This window comes from Elaeis guineensis, chromosome 4, assembly GCF_000442705.2.
Source record: "Elaeis guineensis isolate ETL-2024a chromosome 4, EG11, whole genome shotgun sequence".
NCBI classification, from domain to species: Eukaryota; Viridiplantae; Streptophyta; class Magnoliopsida; order Arecales; family Arecaceae; genus Elaeis; species Elaeis guineensis.
The window spans coordinates 13,752,170-13,768,958 of NC_025996.2; the positions used below are offsets into that span (position 1 = coordinate 13,752,170).

A 16,789-nucleotide genomic window follows, 5' to 3' on the forward strand; every position below is an offset into this window, starting at 1 on the left:
GCCCAACATTGGACTCGGACGGTCATATAATAATGATGGGGTTTGAGCTCTATTATATCTGGGGCATGCCCTCTAACACGTGACGGATTTCAATTGAAAATGGAGGTTGGGAGCTAAGTTTTCTTGATCCGTTAACGTAACGGCGATGGTTCTTGGTGTTGTGTGTGCAACATCTGAAGATCACTGCAGGAAAGCTAGTTTGGTGATTTGCTAAATCAATGGAATGGGCTGAAAAGGAATCTGAAAGTACTAGATTGGTGAGAGTGATTTGACATCAACCTGATAGTGATTCAAATTTTGGGATTCTAGTTTGCATTCTAGGTCCATACCATCGAGCTTTTTGGTGCAATGATAAAGATGCTCCACTATAACAACATCATGGATTCGAGATATGAAAACATTCTTTTTCATATGCGAAGATAAGGCTGACACTACCTAGATCCCGTGATGACTATACGCTCTTCCATCGGGACGCCTTTTTATCTAATCAAGTTTTTTTAACAAATTCAAGCATAAATCATCATTTGGTAATTGAATTTGGAATATTTTATGTAACAACCCAATTATTTGTCACGTATAATTATCTAAAATTTTTTGAATAAATAATCAATGCGAGACTAAATATCCGTCTATACAAATTTTTGTATACACCTTTTATTTAAGCATTAACATCCTCATTGGACTAAGGGATTAATCCATTCAAATCCAATCACAAGCACGATGATTAGCTTATAGTCATCTAAATAGATGTAAATTACAGTATCTCTGAATCCACATAGATCATGATCGAATCTTTTTGAATATTATTTATAACAATACTAGATCTCATATAAAAAAATTAGCCGAAAAAAAATTATTTAAATTTTCAAACCTATATATATATATATATCCAATATCTCTTATATGAATATCCAATATGAAACTACATATATGCTCGTATGGCTTCCCATATTTTGCCGGGAGAAGAAGATGCCAAATAGCTTGATCAAAACTCATTAGGAACAATCATGCCACCTCTACATCACTCAACTCAAATAATATCATCTCTTGCCACTTAGATAAGAGGTCATCAATTTGATTCTAGTTAGAGTGAACCTTAAAAGATGGTTAGGAATATGGTAGAAGATGAGATTAGCCACTCCTAATATCCCAAAAGGAGAGAACAAGGAGAAAAAATATATTACTTCATATGTGAAATTATTTTGTAGCAGTGAAGTATTTATGACCGAGATAGAAGTAGAATGCACTTGTAGGCCAGCTGATGACTGAATCGAGCTAAACCAGAAATAGTCAGCAACCTGCCAATTGATGGTGACGTTCGAATCGCGTATAATGCAGCACGTAACATCAGATAACGCACTCACAGGACCTCAAGGCTACCAAGTTGTTTCGGGCTTCTTTTTTTTTTTTTTGGGTGTAACCAAGTTGTTTGCCCAAAAATTTAGTTCAATCCATTAAGCTTGACCAGGTGAGTTAAATCAATCAGTGTGGTCAAAGTACAAAATGCTCAGAGGCCAAAGCCACAAACAAGATGTTTTCGCATAGTTGATGACTTTGTCAAGAGCAAGGCTATCGGATCAAATTCTGGGTGGATGAGAAGTTGCTGGTAGGTTGGCCTACAGCATGGACTAGGAACAAAATTGACCACCGTGTTAAGTATTAGAATATCTGATCCCTTAGGACAGGATGACATAGCTGAAACAAATAAGAGTTGAAATCATGGATTATATCATTATGTATACATGAGGTTAGGTGGTCGGACGAGGAATATGTCATGATCAGCAAGCAAATCTCTCTATTGGGTAAAAAAAAAAAAAATAAAAGAGGAAGAAGCTGATAATTGGTTCGTAAAACAATTTTTCACCGATGAAGCCACGCGGATGGTTCTAAAATCTAAAACAAGAAGAAACTGAGCACATAAAAGACAAATCTTCTGCTTTGTTATGCCTTAACTATGAGATTATTTTGGGGGCCAAATGTACAGGTGTGCACTGGAAGGAGTTTTATTAAAAAAATAATGCCACATCCAATGCAAAACAATGATATTAGGTGGAAGAAGATGTACCTGGGAAATTTTCTGGGAAATTCCACTAATCAAGTGAAACCACAAATTGGTATCTTGATGATTGTAAGGTTGTCAATGAATCTTGGACGATATGTTGTCTGAGCTGTGAATTTGGATACCATCAGCCGAATTGAAGTCCTCATTGATGCTTGATTAGTAGAACATCCCCAAATAGATCCATACAGGAATATATGGTACCATTTGTATTATTACATGCATGCTTCGCGAGTTAAAATATCTTATTCGACTCCTGGAGATATACCTCTTGTACGACAGAAAAAGAACGACTCCTGCAGATATGCACCTATGCATTCTTCAAAATCTTAGATACAGTGTCTCTAAATGTATATATATATTTGGATATAAATAGACATCATTTTAATATGAGTGCGGCCTAAAGAATTGAAGTACAAAATATTTTGTAAAGCCGAGGGCAGTCGTCCTTCACATCAGATCCAGCTTCCGGTGTGCTTGAAAATAAAAACAGCAGTGGCAATGCTCATCTCCTAAAATACATGCCAGACAAATGATGCGACGGTGTGACGAAGTAATCTCCAGATATGCGAAACGGTGGATGGATTTTCAGATACTTCATCTCGTCTCGAATCCAGCTGATGACTGTATAATTTTTTTTTTCTAACATAAGAATAACAGACTATGTAATTTGGAATTATAAGGTAAAACATAGAGGATAACCGGCTACGTAATCTGGAATTATAAGGTAAAACATGGAGGATACCCAATCTCAGACAATGCCCAGCTCTTCAAGTTTTAAGCCGCTGCCAAGGCTTAACTTGGGTCGATGGTATCTCCGATAACCAGCTCTGGGATTGAACGATAAGAACTGAGTTGACAGCTCTCCCGCTAGGGTCTAACTTGCGTTTATTAGAAGTAGAGTCGACAGCTTGCTTGTTTTATATGCTTGACCTGCTGCATTAAACGGTTCTCTTTCCTTTATCGAATGAATTCGTGCACTCCAAAGCCTTTCAGGAATACGCAATGGAGCAAGGAAATTATAAGATAGACTGACGTATTGATGTCTTCTGGAAAACCAAAAAAGTCCGTGGAACTGGAAGGGAACACACTGGCCCATCCTGATGTCGGTCAGCAGCCACTAATAATTTCCACTCCTGTCCCCTTCGAACCGTGAAGAAGGGTTGATGACTTTTCATCAGAATCAGTCAAAGAGAATCGGGAAAGCAAAGAAAGAAAGAGGCACATATAATACGGTGATAGATACAGTCGCTTCTGGGCATTGGGCATTGGGTTCTTGGATACACCACACAAGCAAAGCAAATTGGCATGGTCATATGGAGTCGAGTAGAGAATTCTAATCTACAAGTAAACAATTGCTGATATTGGATTCTGCCCCGAACACCGCATCTGGTATTTTATCAAGTTCTCTTTAAGCACGCAAATTTTTTCTTTTTCCCCGAACGATATCCAAAACGTTGTCTTTTTATGTTTAGGATGTACATCTATTCTATATAATATTAGTAAAATGGTAAATGGATATAAAGAGTGAAATTCGGTATTGGCATATGAGATTACGGAGTAATCTCCGAGCGCACCATACGTCGAGATGCTCTTCTCACTGTCATATCCTATCGGTCTCCACCATCGCCTTCTTCCCTGTCGTCATTGGCATCGGCCTCCCCTCCAATCTCCCTCGGATGCTTTCTTTTCCATAAATCTTTGAAAAATGGAGACGCCCCCCTCCTCCTAGCTCTCCTCGCTGCTATCTCCCATCAATTTTTGCCGTCACTATTTCTGTCTCTCTCTTAATCTCTAGGCTAGTATTGTGTTCCTCTCTCTCTCTCTAATACCTATGAAATACAATAAGATCATTTTAAGATCAATCAATGTATCAAAATTAAAATATGATGAATCAGAGATTTATGACTTCCATGCAACTATTCGATGTTTGTTTATTGCTTTTATTGTCTTTCGAACAGAGATGTATCTTGATAGCGGCATAGACATGAATTGCACTCTATTCAAAGAGTCCTCGCAGATGATCAACTTTTTTTACCCACTATCTTCTATCTTCCATCCATTACAGATAATTTGTTTTTGGTAACACCTGATGTGCTTTCTGATTCAAATATTAAAATTTTGATCTCATGTACAACCACACATTATTCATAAATTGAGTTATATAATTTCATTTTTATTGCTAAGGTTTTTATTATAACATTTTTCACTTTTTCTATGTTGCAAATTGCCTTTGTCTTTCTTTTATTATTTTTCCCAGTATCTTCTATCCTAATCAACTGTTATTTTATGCAAAATCACAATATATCTATGTAATTATTTTTTTCAGTCAAATTCATTGCCATCTATTCTACTTAATTTGTTATTTTTCATATTTTTTTACTATATTTTTTTTGTTTTAATTAGTTGTTGAATAACTAGATGAATAGGTTTGCACTATTTCTACTTGGATACTTACCGGGTTTTCCCAATGGTCATTGCAAACGGCTTGACATCAGCACAAAGCAAATTGAATCTCAAAGCATCCTGATGTAGTGTTTTAAGATTCATTAAATTTGATGAAAAAAAGAACATATTCGCATATTTTGATGAAAATTGAATGATATAAAGCATTATATGCTAAGATCCTAAGATTATGCTTCATAGTTCACCATAGTAGCTACTACATTCTGAACACCCTAAATTATTGATTCTTAAACAATTTCATTATTCAATTTATTTTGATCAAAACTGTTACTTCGAATGTTTGCTTTATTTTATATTTGCTTCAATTAAATTATTATATTTATAGTTTACTTTATGTTGAAATTATATATATCTATATATATATTATTACTATAAATAATCAACAGGTTATGGAGAGTGGATTTGGAGTTGACATATATTCGATTATTAGAGCATGCCAAGTAAGATTTGATGAGCGATAAAATAAATTATTTTTATTAATTATAATTACTCTATTACTGTGGTGGTCTATTTCTATCTTCATTTTTTTATTGTATTTAATGGCCAATTACTTCTTACTCTTTCTAAGTAACCCAAACTCAATTTAGGGTGCTCTTCTATCCATACCATGACAAAACTCTCTCATCCAACTATCCATCCGCCTTCTCTCTTGTTCTCTGTGTAGCCTTTTATACTCTCTCTCTCTCTCCCATTCTCCCTCCCTCTCTCAAAACAAAAATCATTTCCCCTTAAATTACTCAAATTCATAATTAGATCAATATACATACTCTATTTTCAATCTCAAATTTCCACGTATCTATATTTGCAAAACCAACAGACTAGGGTACCGCCTTAGCATTGTGCTAGTTATGTACAAAACAAATTATCATTTGCAATCCAACAGTAGGATGTAAAAATACTTGATGTTAAACTACAAAAGTAGACAGTATTTAATAGCAAAAATGTATGGGCATTGGCATTGACCAACATTATTATTACCCATCAATCCACTCAAATTGTATAATTAGGCCGCGGAAAGACTGATTGTTCAAAGTAACTTTAATTAAATTTATTCATTTTCCACATAAACAAACTCCTTAAAAAGCAAATACGCAATGCCTGTCGTTTGTTGGAATATACAGATCTGGGTTACATTTTAAATGGTGAGAATGTTGAGGCAACATAATTTATGAATACAAGCAATGGCATATCAGCAGTAACTCTGGTCCCTTTCGATAGGGATAATTTGCTGTGGACAGTATTCATGGTAGAAATAACATGCCAGCGCCAAGATGAGGATCATACTGAAATTCAACATGTAATTTTTGGAAAACATGTTCTCATTTTGATTCAGCATATCTCGATTTGAAATTCAGATTTTTCTTAGGGCGAAAAAACCAACTTACATGAGAAATGAACCATAGAACCAACAATGAAAGGTCTCAGCTGGCATTAGTTGATAAAAATTGCCTTGTCAGGTGTAGGGAACTAATTGTAATAGCCGTCAAGGAGCACACAACTATAGTAGAAGAATGAACTTTTATCTATAATTACGAACCCAAAGCAGTTTTCTGTTGGCTGGTGGAGCGAGTCCAGGGATATCACGAATGTCCTTGTTGTGCGGGTTCACAATCTGGATATTTAAAACAACATGACTTAACATATTTACGAGAAAAGTAAATCCAACAACAAAAATAGAATACTTAAAAAGAAATATCGTTCCCATAGACAGAAACTTGCATGCATGACATGAGACTTTGGCTAATCTTGGGATAACATTAGAAGGTCCCCATAGACAAAACTATGTAACAGGTAGATTCCAACAACTTTGAAAAAACAAACATCCTTGCTCTACTAACTGATTCAATAGGAAAATCATAGCTGCAGCTCTGTTGTATTGCAGGGATCGATACTTCTAGGAAGTTGAGAATTATATTTAAGGAAGAGAATATTCTTTTAACCATTCTATTCCTCCCATTGAGAAAAGAAAGAGATAAAAAAAGAGGAAAACTCATATGCAAATGGTATTTGAAAAGACCGAAGTCGCTCGAGTCTGCAATTTGTACCTGCATAATATTAGGGATTTCCCTCTAATATAGAGAAAGAGAGATGGACGTCAAATGATGCCAAAGTTTCAGATCATATTTTCCTACACTTGTGCATTGTTTTGTTGATATAATGCCAATCCACAACTCCCACAAACATATAACAGAGCTCTATATAATATAATGTCTGAGGATGATGACGACTCTATTGATTATTTAGAAAGTGCTGGAGAAAGAAATTTTTTTTGGATAAAAATGTGAGTACTTGAGAGCAGGAGGTGTGTGCATGCATGGGAATGTGTTTGTGTGTGTGTGCGCGCATGCATGCGTGTGTGTGTGTGTGAGAGAGAGAGAGAGAGGAACTATAGTATCAGTTACCCCATTGTTTCTATATTTTTTAAAAGGTGAGCATGTTTGCACAACCATTACTATCAGAAAAGGAGACACCAGGGCTTAAGTTAGAATTAAAGAAAAAGGGGTAGAACAGCCTAGTAAGGTGATTTCTACAAGACAAAAAATACAAATACATATTAGAAATTTACAAGGGCTCGTTTGACGCCTCGGTCCAGCGATATAGGCCTACATTGGGTTGTCTCAAGTCCATAAAAATTTTTTACGTTGATACATTCCAGAACCCAAAGATGTATAGTTCTGTAAAGGGCTATCTCATGCAACAGAGTTTCAGTTTGATAAGTCCAGGTTAGAATTTGATAGCAAGACCTAGTTGCACAGTGAGTGACCACTAATGTGCAATTTTGAGATCCTATAAGGCAAAGTTATATCAAGGCCTGATATCATCCAAATGCTGCCAATTAAACAGAAATAGTTCCAAAACTAAAAAATGGAAGTTCAATTAACTTAGAAGCAAGCAAATAACATATCCTACCTTCACAATAATGATTGCTATCACACCAAGCACAATAAGGAAAAGCAAGGCCATGATACAGCGGTCAGTAGCAACCTGCCATGATAGAAGAAAAAGTCAGGAGCAATGCACCGCCGTATATGGAGAAAATCAGAAAGGAGCTCCAATTCTTTTGGAAACCTGACCTGTCTACCAATTTCCTTGACCATTTGAGATGCCTTCTTGATTGAAAAATGGATTGAATCTAGTTCATTAACAATCCTATTCATTTGTTCTGTCTGAAAATAATAAGAAATGTACAGTCATAAACAATTTGTACCTCTTTGCAGCTTGCAGAGGAAAATTAATCAACTCAATAGCAAGAATGTGCCGAAATGCTAGATTGACAACTCTGAGAAAATGGCATACCTGTGCTTTTAGAGCAGCTGCTGTCTCTGCTCCGACATTGATGGTGTCTTCTACAACCTACGTCCAACATCAAATGTCAAAACTTCAATCTTCCCAAAGGCTTGTTAAGGGAGAAGGTAAAAACAAAAATAAGGACCTTGGTGCCCTGTAGTTCTCCACTCTATAGAGCTCTTGAAAGGAACAGAAATGACACAAATTGAAAGGCACAGAAATTGTTACAAGTAGTATCTCCTTCCATTATTTTTTCAAGTATGAAAAATTATTAAACTTTCTCCATTCTTTTGGAATATGAGGATTATTTAAAAGATATACCACTACCAGGATTCCAGTAATTCCAGGTCATGCCACTTCCAAAGTCAGAATAGGTTAGAAGACAGATTCTGGAATATCATCGAGTCTAAGAGACTAAACACCAGTACACTTTTCCTAACAACACCATACTAGCAATCTCAAACAGAAACTAACCTTTTTTGTCCGTTCAATAGCTTGGTCTGTTTCATCCATCATCCTGTTTCCAGTATCCACTAGTTGTTGATTGGTCATTGCTGCACAGCATATAGGAGATTTTCATTCAATATTAAATTAAACCAGAATTTCCAGATATTGCCATTATTTAAAATTCTATAGATTAATTAAACCATACTTCTTGAGAATTCAATATATATATGTCGGATTCCTCAACTTGACTGAATAAAACATGACTGCCTTGACAAAGAAATCCAGGTATGTGGAATGGAATGTCTGACAGTGAGGTTGAGTTTAAAATCAAGAATGTACACCATGATAATGGCCAAACATTTTGGATTAGCTTTTTAATCAGAAGGTTCAGCACATCCCATCTCTTAGGTTTATTCATGTCTTAAGTGCATCAGAGCATTCGTGTCAGTTATCGTACAATATGAATTACAGCAGGGATCATCATAAGGCAATTCACATCCCTGTAGCTCAGCATACTATAACATCGTGAGCAGAATGCATAAAGCATTGACATATCTGTTAAGCAGGTCATTCCATTATTTTCTATCAAAGAGCTGCAGGTCATTCATTTGTTTTCTATCAAAGTATCAATCAGCTACCATGTATGGATAAATCATACAAAACTCTCCTATATGAATTTTTACAGGATCCTCCTTTGCTCATGGATAGCTTCAAACATCCTATAATGTCAATAAAAAATTCTTTATGAATTTGACTGCAAGATCTGATATAATGTATTCCCCTGTAATCATGGGCACCACAAAAATTACCTATGACACTTATAAAGCATCATGATATGTTGAATATTTTGCATTGTATTACACTTGAGGAGAACCCTAGTATGATTGTATAAGTTTTTATGCTCTCCTCACCAACCATCTAATAGGTCAAGATTACCATTCTGTACCTGAAACAGATACCCTGAGCACTCTCTACCTCTGCTCAAAGTTCATTTACAGCCAGAGTACAATCTCCTCCATCATTAATAGTTCATACAAAGTCAATCAGATCTCCTACCATGTAAAATTATTGAACCATGGTTCTCCCATTATCTTGTCTACTTAAGTAATGGTACTCAAGTTGCTGCTTAGAATGGTAATTTGTTTCTCCACTCAAACACCAAGCAGATAGTTACCAAAAGGACCAATCAGATGTTACATTTATGCTTTCCTTCATAAGCAAAGAAGCCAACTCAATTTCATTCTTATCCAAGATATTCTCCATATTTAATTCCACACAAACAGTGTAAATCCTTTATCAGAATCAAATGGAAGATAGATGAATATTTGCTGGATTGCTTAAGGAACTTTTAGTTGTTAAGTCCTGCAACGACATGTAGGACTGACAGTGGTGAAAACTTCCGACTTCAGCCCACTTTTAAGTGGCAATAGATTGTTAACTTCCTAAATCCTAATGATATGTATTTCATCAGTGCATCACAAACGATTACCTACATAAAGCAGCAATATCACATAATGAGTTGAATTACAGTCACAAACTCGACAGCACATACAAAATATGTTAAAGGCCCCATCGATATCAACCAAGTCACTTCTAACTTGAGCAACTGGAGGAAGGCTGCACTGATGGAAAAGCAATAAAATACACCTACAATAGTCTGTAGCCCTCATGTACAACAGCTCAACAAACTCAGCATTCCTGAACAGTCCAATCACATATTATGGATGATGAACACAAGTTTCTCTGAAGATGCAAAAATAGACTAAAGTTTGCAAAATAGTAAAATTCATGATTTCTTTGCTAATTGGATATAAGCATTATAAGATTCGAGTAATTTCTTGGCAGACAACGTGGTGCTACTCTTATTTGCATTATTTTGTAGGCCCTGTGCTTGAGAAAGCAAGTGGAAAAGGACCGGAAAACTTGGCATGGTTTCACAACAGTATTAGAAAACTCACAAAGAACCATATAGTGAACCAAGCGAGGAGATTGACTAGCAGATGTACCTCATAAATAGGCAAGGGAATTGTCAAACTAAGAGATGATTGAATCACTGAGATAACTCCCAAACAGAATATACATTGGTGCAAATATTGGGTAGACATAAACTTGATCAAGTATGTAGCTTTGTTAAGATAGCAAATACTCTGAGAGGGATGACATCATCAACATGCAACAACCAAAAATCTGTGCAGAGTCCCGAAGTTCCATGGAGAGATGCAATGATTCCTTTGGATAGGTAACGTCTAATCATCATCCTCAAGCATGATTCTACATAAAGAGAAGGCTAGCAACATTGAACGAGGAGAGAATAGTCAAAAGAGCTTATTTGTGATAGCTCTTTGTGAAACCATGTTCCATTCAACAAGGTATAAATATCAAAACTTAACCCAAAGGATAAACCAATAGATTACAGAATGTAGATGGCAAAACTGTGAAAATATGGAAGACAAAAGTTGCATGTAGATATCCTCAAAGAGATCAATCAAGAGGCACTCACATCCAACCACTGATTAAAAAGGAAAACACAACAATCAATATAATCAAGAAAAATGTAAAGGTCATCCTGGCCCCAAGGTCAAAGGTCATAACCAGTGTTGATCTGATGAAACTTCAAGTGATTCTGTGAGCTTTCAAGTACTCCATACATTAGAAGATCTTGTGGCAAGAAGCATGATTTGCATGAATCAATACACTACAGCTGCCACACATCTTAACATCTAATCTAAAAGCAACTACTAAGGTGAAAAGTTGTGAATTTAATCAAACATTTAAATACTTGGCAGCATTATTAGGGAGTTTAGAAATGCTCAAGATTGTTACCTCATCCACTTACCAAAATGTATTAGATCGATTCAAAATGAATGATATCACACAAACAAGCAAGGAATCTTACATGATGCCAACACAGCATTTTCTTCAACAAACCCATCTCCGCCACCATGTGCGTCAAAAAGCTCAATGCGTTTATTTCCAAGATTACTTGCATACCTATGGTTCCAAATGCCAAGCTGATGTCAAAGAAAGTTCCAGATAACGTACAAGAGATCTTGAATTGATAAGCAGATGGCTACCCATTCAAACTGATTTCTAAAGAAAAAAGAACTATTTAATGAGCAGGAGAAGTAGAGAAGAAGCTTGCTAGTGTAAATAAAAAAGCTTTACATATTCAAGAGCTTTGAGCAATTCAATAGTCTTAGAACAGAAAGAAGTTTACAGCTGTGATTGATTTTAATCAATTGGTAAATTTACAACATTGATGGATGTCGATCTTTGCACTTGTTAACCTTTTTGTGCTTATACTGTTCAAATTCAAGGCCTAATATGTCACATTGTTCTTGGAAATGAGCATGTTGCTGGAACTCCATTGAGATTTTCTCATTAATAATGATGTTTCTTTTTTTTTTTTAAATCTCCATACACAGTAGGCAGAAGACCAGCAGGTGGAGATCCTAGGTTTCATATAGGCATTAGCTAATTCAGCAATTGTTTGAGCTTTTGCCTTGTCGGATATGTGATGTCATTTCCAAACTTGGATATTCCTGAGGCCTAATCGATTAATTAGGATCAAGAATTTCTACTTAGACATTAAGATTATGGACAAGAGGGAGATGTTTGAAATTTTCTTGAGCCAATGCTCATTTGGATTTAAAGGCCAATGCTCTGCAATATGAAAGCAATCTGACATTTTAAAATTTATATAAAGCATATCATATGTCTCAACCCTACATTAGTCGAATCATGTCCATGACAGTTATGATAGAGGGATTTTCAGCTAACAATGACAGAGCAATGACAGAAATAAATTTTAAAGAGAAAAAGAGAACAGATTGAGAAAAAAATAAATAAGTTCCCTTGCCATCATTGTGGCTTGCATGTTCCAGCTAGCATGGCTGCAAATTTTTCAAATATACATGTTTGGAACTAATTTTGACATGGCTTTCTGTCTTAGTTTCTCACAAGCATCAGTAACTGTTTGGAAACCCTCAAAAACCAAAACTAAAAACCCTTACCCAATTTGTCAAGCAATAATGGTAATCTTACTTGATCCAACAAATGATTTTTCATAAACAGCCATAAGATCCCTCATTCTAAACAATCATCACTATAAGATCCTTATACAATAAGAAAATAACCCTCACGGATCTAATATATTCTTCAAGTTTAAAAGAGGACTTTTCATAGAAAAAATAGACAAACACACCCATCATAAATCAATAACAGAATGGTATAAGAAATATGCATGCATGCATGCATGTACATATAGCATACAGTCTCTAAACTGTTGGTTGGATGCTTGATATGAAAGATTTAACATAAAGCTCAAAAACACGACAACAAAATAGTTCACTTCATCTTTCAGCTACAAATAGCACTTCAGATATAATTCAAGAGCAAGTGTAATTCAAACATCCCAGTCACTGTACAAGAAGAATAAATTCAATATAACATAAACAAATTCGCAAAGATTATCTCTTCAGAATTTTGAATGTAAAGTTTCAGAATCTTGGAATGGAATATTAGTTTATGGGAACCCAGCAGAAGTATGTGCAACAAGGCCCAAAATGCATTAGTATTGTTATATAATCTATTAAAGCAAAAGATCGGGATGCTCATATAAATGTGAAGACCAACATGATACTCAAATAAGATACAACAGATACAGATGAAATAAAATAATTTTAACAAAGATAAGCACTCACTGCTTCTTGAGAGTTACATATGAATTCAATTCTTTGATCTGTGAAACAAAATTGCCTTCAATCCATAGGCATCATGATTTAATCAGGAAAAACAATAAAATGGTAAGAGTCGGATAAGCACCATAGACTGTTTCTTATCATTCAGCAATTTGTTGATATCAGGAGAATTTCTTCTCTCTTCTTCCTTCACCTCTCTATCAAATTCTTTGATAAGCCTAGAGGAGAAAAATCAAATCAGAAGATTAATCAACAATGCATAATCCATTAAAAATTGGAATCCCATATCTGACATGTTTAAATAATGGCTTCTTAATGAAATAAACATTTTGACAATAAATATATCTATGTAGACGATGGTCCTTTTTTACCATATACGACAAGGTGAAATACAGCAACATAAGCACAAGACAATGCCCCAAAAAATCATGCCTAGGAAAATATAATCATATTATTCTCTTCACTAAAATAGAAGGACCAAGCGAAAAGATGAACAAAGCACAACTGAGAATATTGAGATGGATGCATGGTAAAGAGGTTGAAATGCCCAGAACTAGCATGAGCAGAATTTATGAACAAGTATTTGGAAAAGCTTAAGTCAGACTGCAGATGATCCGTGAGGATTGAGGGGAAAGATAGGCATATAAGAATTCATACAACCAACCAAAAATAGTTGAAAGGAGGCTCAATCTTTACGATTACTCTTAACTTATATATATAAGTTTATACCAACAAAAAACTTCCAAAATATACAAAGCTTTAGTTAAAAGTGTCCTCTGAACAAGATTCATTAGGTAACTCTATTGCACCTTAAAAATACCCATGCTTAGCAGCTAGCACATTGTAGATGAGGGGAACCAACATCCAAAACCAAAAATATATATATGTAAAAGGTAAGTAGAGGTTACCTAATGGCAGCCTCCTATTCAAAACATGCTCCAGATAACATGTGAACTAATATGGAATGAAGAATTCAGAAAACTTTCAGTCGTCAATATCTTTTAGCATCACAAAATGTGCGGACTTTTAAATACCTTTTGCATTCCCGCATCTTTTCTGTAAGCTCTTCCAACTGCCTGCTTTGCCTATTTGGGTCTTTGATCTTGTCCAATTTCTGGAATCCATTTCTGTCAACAATGGCATAGCATGAGCATGAAGAAGCCCTTGTAAAACATGGACAAGCCTCGTGTCGCTATTAATGTCCGGACATGTGGTAGCTCAAACTTGAACGCAAAACCAATTATTATGCGAAAAAAGAAACTTCTTTGCAACTGATAATGCAATCAAACTCTCATGCATCTAGCGATTAAATCTATTGTGCTGTGCTCGTTTCCTGAACACCCCAAAAATAAGAGAAATTTTTCTCTTGAAACTATCAACTTAGACTATACCAATTACAGTTCAAATTAGATAAACTATCTTTAATGATTTTGGGAAAGAATGGCTTGCTTTTTTGAAATGTTAAAACCCGCGCAATATAAAGAATGATTGCATCTTTCTAGTTATTGCTTCTGTGTAATCACTTCTAACCAATTTGTAACAAAAGATTCAATGGCATGAATTTGGCCTTGAAAAAATTCTACCAGCCAGAATTACAAAGGAGAAGGTTTTGAGATACTCACGACAATGCTCTGAGAATATCGTTGATCTGCCCGTCAAGAAGAGCCAGCTCCTCACTGACAGCAGATAAATCCATCTCTAAAGCGGAAGTCAAAAGGCCAACACTCTTCTTACTACTAATCTAATTCGCAGAATTTTGTAGCCGAAAACCAACAAATTTGTCAATCCAAATTCCTACATACAAAACCAGAGACCGAATCCGCGCTCATCAAAACATACCGAATCCGACCAAAGAATCATCTTTGAGCTGTCACATTACCAAAACTCGGAGACATCGCAAAACCTATGGGGCGGCCCGAGTGTTGCACCTCCAAACCTATCAAAGGAACCGCGAGAGATCCAAAAAAAGGGGCCGAATCCGATCGCTCGAATGGCAAAGGTTCCGATCTACCAATCCGAAATCCACCTCGGCTCCGAATTTGCGATCCGGATCTAGCCGAATCTGGCGCGAGAGGAGACAGATCGAGAGGGGTGGTGGGAATCTAGGGTTTTTGGGTTCTTAGATCTCCTTTGCGGATGACGGGAGACACACGGGGTTAGATGTTTTCGAACAGCTCTGCGCTTCGCTTTTTAGACAGGCGAGGAAGATTGATAAGTCTACGCTCGTTTTTCTGTAATTCAGCGCCCTCCGCTAGTGCTCCAGGTCCATTGGTAACGGGGGTGCGTTTGAAGAAAAAGGAGTATTGCTAGAAAGTTCCCATTTAAATCCCACTCGTCGCGGGACTGCACGCGCCCACCGTCAGAAACCTACATGGGTTTGGTGGGTTCCATCTCCAGGTGGCACAGATACTGACGTCGTAGGATACGATCCAGTGTGCTATATCGATTGGCTTGAGGACCGTGGAGGGAAAAATAATTGATCCGGACAAATTCACCAGCTCAGCACGAGACCATGAATTAACAAGCATAAAAATACATATAAAAAATTTAAAAAAAATCATACAAACATATTTATGCATGTTAGTTCATTCACTACCTCAATGGTAGGCTTGATCCAACAAAAAAATTTCATTTATGAACTTGTTTAAGATTCTAAATAAATGATAAAATTAGTGCTTTCAAAATTATAATAATTTTTTGCTTATAATAATCTCTGGATTTTGATAAGTGATTGACTTACAAAGAATCTAGCTAATTAGCATCAATTTGTTCCTAAGTTATATTAAGACTATTAACGATGATGATGGAGCACTGTGAATTGCTAATCATTATAGATAAATTGGATATGATGATAGAAAATTATCGTTTCAGAAGGTTTTTAGGTTTATTGATATAAAGTTAAAAGTTTGAGAGGTTCTTTATGGAGAAAATGAGAATGGAGATAATTACAAAATTAATAATGTATAAGAGGTAGGCTAAGTTCTAATTTCTTTCTATCATTTGAGAGGGAGAGACTTGGAAGGAATAAGGTTTTATGTGAGATAGAAGAAAAATAATGATGAAGAAAAGAGATAATAAATTTTATTAAAAGTTTAAAATGAAATGCCAAGAAAGCATGCCATATGAGTGATGTGAAAAGACACGTAAAGGAAGAGAACATTGGGATTTTATTGAAAAGGAATAAATGCCTATGAATTTGCATTCTTGTATACATTTGAAAAACAAAAATGGAGGATGCAATTGATTTGTGTATGTTTATTTAACTTGGATATCATGGCAAATGAAAAACTGGGCAGTACTCCTTGATAGCTATCTTTACTTTGTAGGAGAAAACCTAGACTTGTCATCTATGAAAACTACCTCATCTAATGGCATCTTATTGCCATGAATATTAAATTATCATTGATTAAAGATAACATTTGGATAATTAGCATACATATGTGAAAATTCACAAAATAACATGGAAAATTTCAAAAATGATATTAACATGTTTAAAGGTGGACTTCTAAGTGAAAAAAATTCATTAGGAACTGGATTTTTTGCAAGTTGCGATTATCTGTGTCTTTATTTTATTGTACATGATAATAATAATGGTGGGTACTTTGAAGATGCAACCCAAATATATTCAATATGATGTGCATACTAGCATAACAATACAAAAAATGATGGTAAAATAAACAATCCTTAATTTAAGAGAAATATGGATTGTCTGTGATTCAGTTTTTTTTTTTTCCAAGCTTGACATCATAAGGGCTCATAGTAAAACAATTTTTGAAAGTTCTGATATAATGAATATTTTGTTTTATATAGGATATCTTAGTTAGCTACT

At 35.4% G+C, this 16,789-nt stretch overlaps 1 protein-coding gene across 3 annotated transcripts; it reads right to left on the reverse strand.

Annotated features, from left to right (window-relative positions):
• Positions 1-5,531: 5,531 nt before the first annotated feature.
• On the reverse strand, positions 5,532-15,136 carry LOC105043796 (novel plant SNARE 11). 3 transcript variants are annotated; one of them, XM_073255600.1, is made up of 11 exons: positions 14,840-15,136; positions 14,583-14,754; positions 13,995-14,087; positions 13,085-13,178; positions 12,964-13,001; positions 11,157-11,251; positions 8,288-8,367; positions 7,823-7,879; positions 7,600-7,692; positions 7,436-7,510; positions 5,532-6,137 (listed from the first exon to the last, which is right to left on the reverse strand). In XM_073255600.1, the coding sequence occupies exons 2-11, from the start codon at positions 14,654-14,656 to the stop codon at positions 6,045-6,047; spliced, it is 792 nt and encodes a 263-aa protein (XP_073111701.1). In that variant the 5' UTR covers positions 14,657-14,754; positions 14,840-15,136; the 3' UTR covers positions 5,532-6,044. The 3 variants fall into 3 exon arrangements, 2 of the variants coding, with proteins under 2 accessions (XP_073111701.1, XP_073111700.1); XR_012140643.1 differs by having other exon boundaries at positions 5,533-5,808; positions 5,911-6,137; positions 14,583-15,136; XM_073255599.1 differs by having other exon boundaries at positions 14,583-15,136.
• Between the last annotated feature and the right edge of the window lie 1,653 nt (positions 15,137-16,789).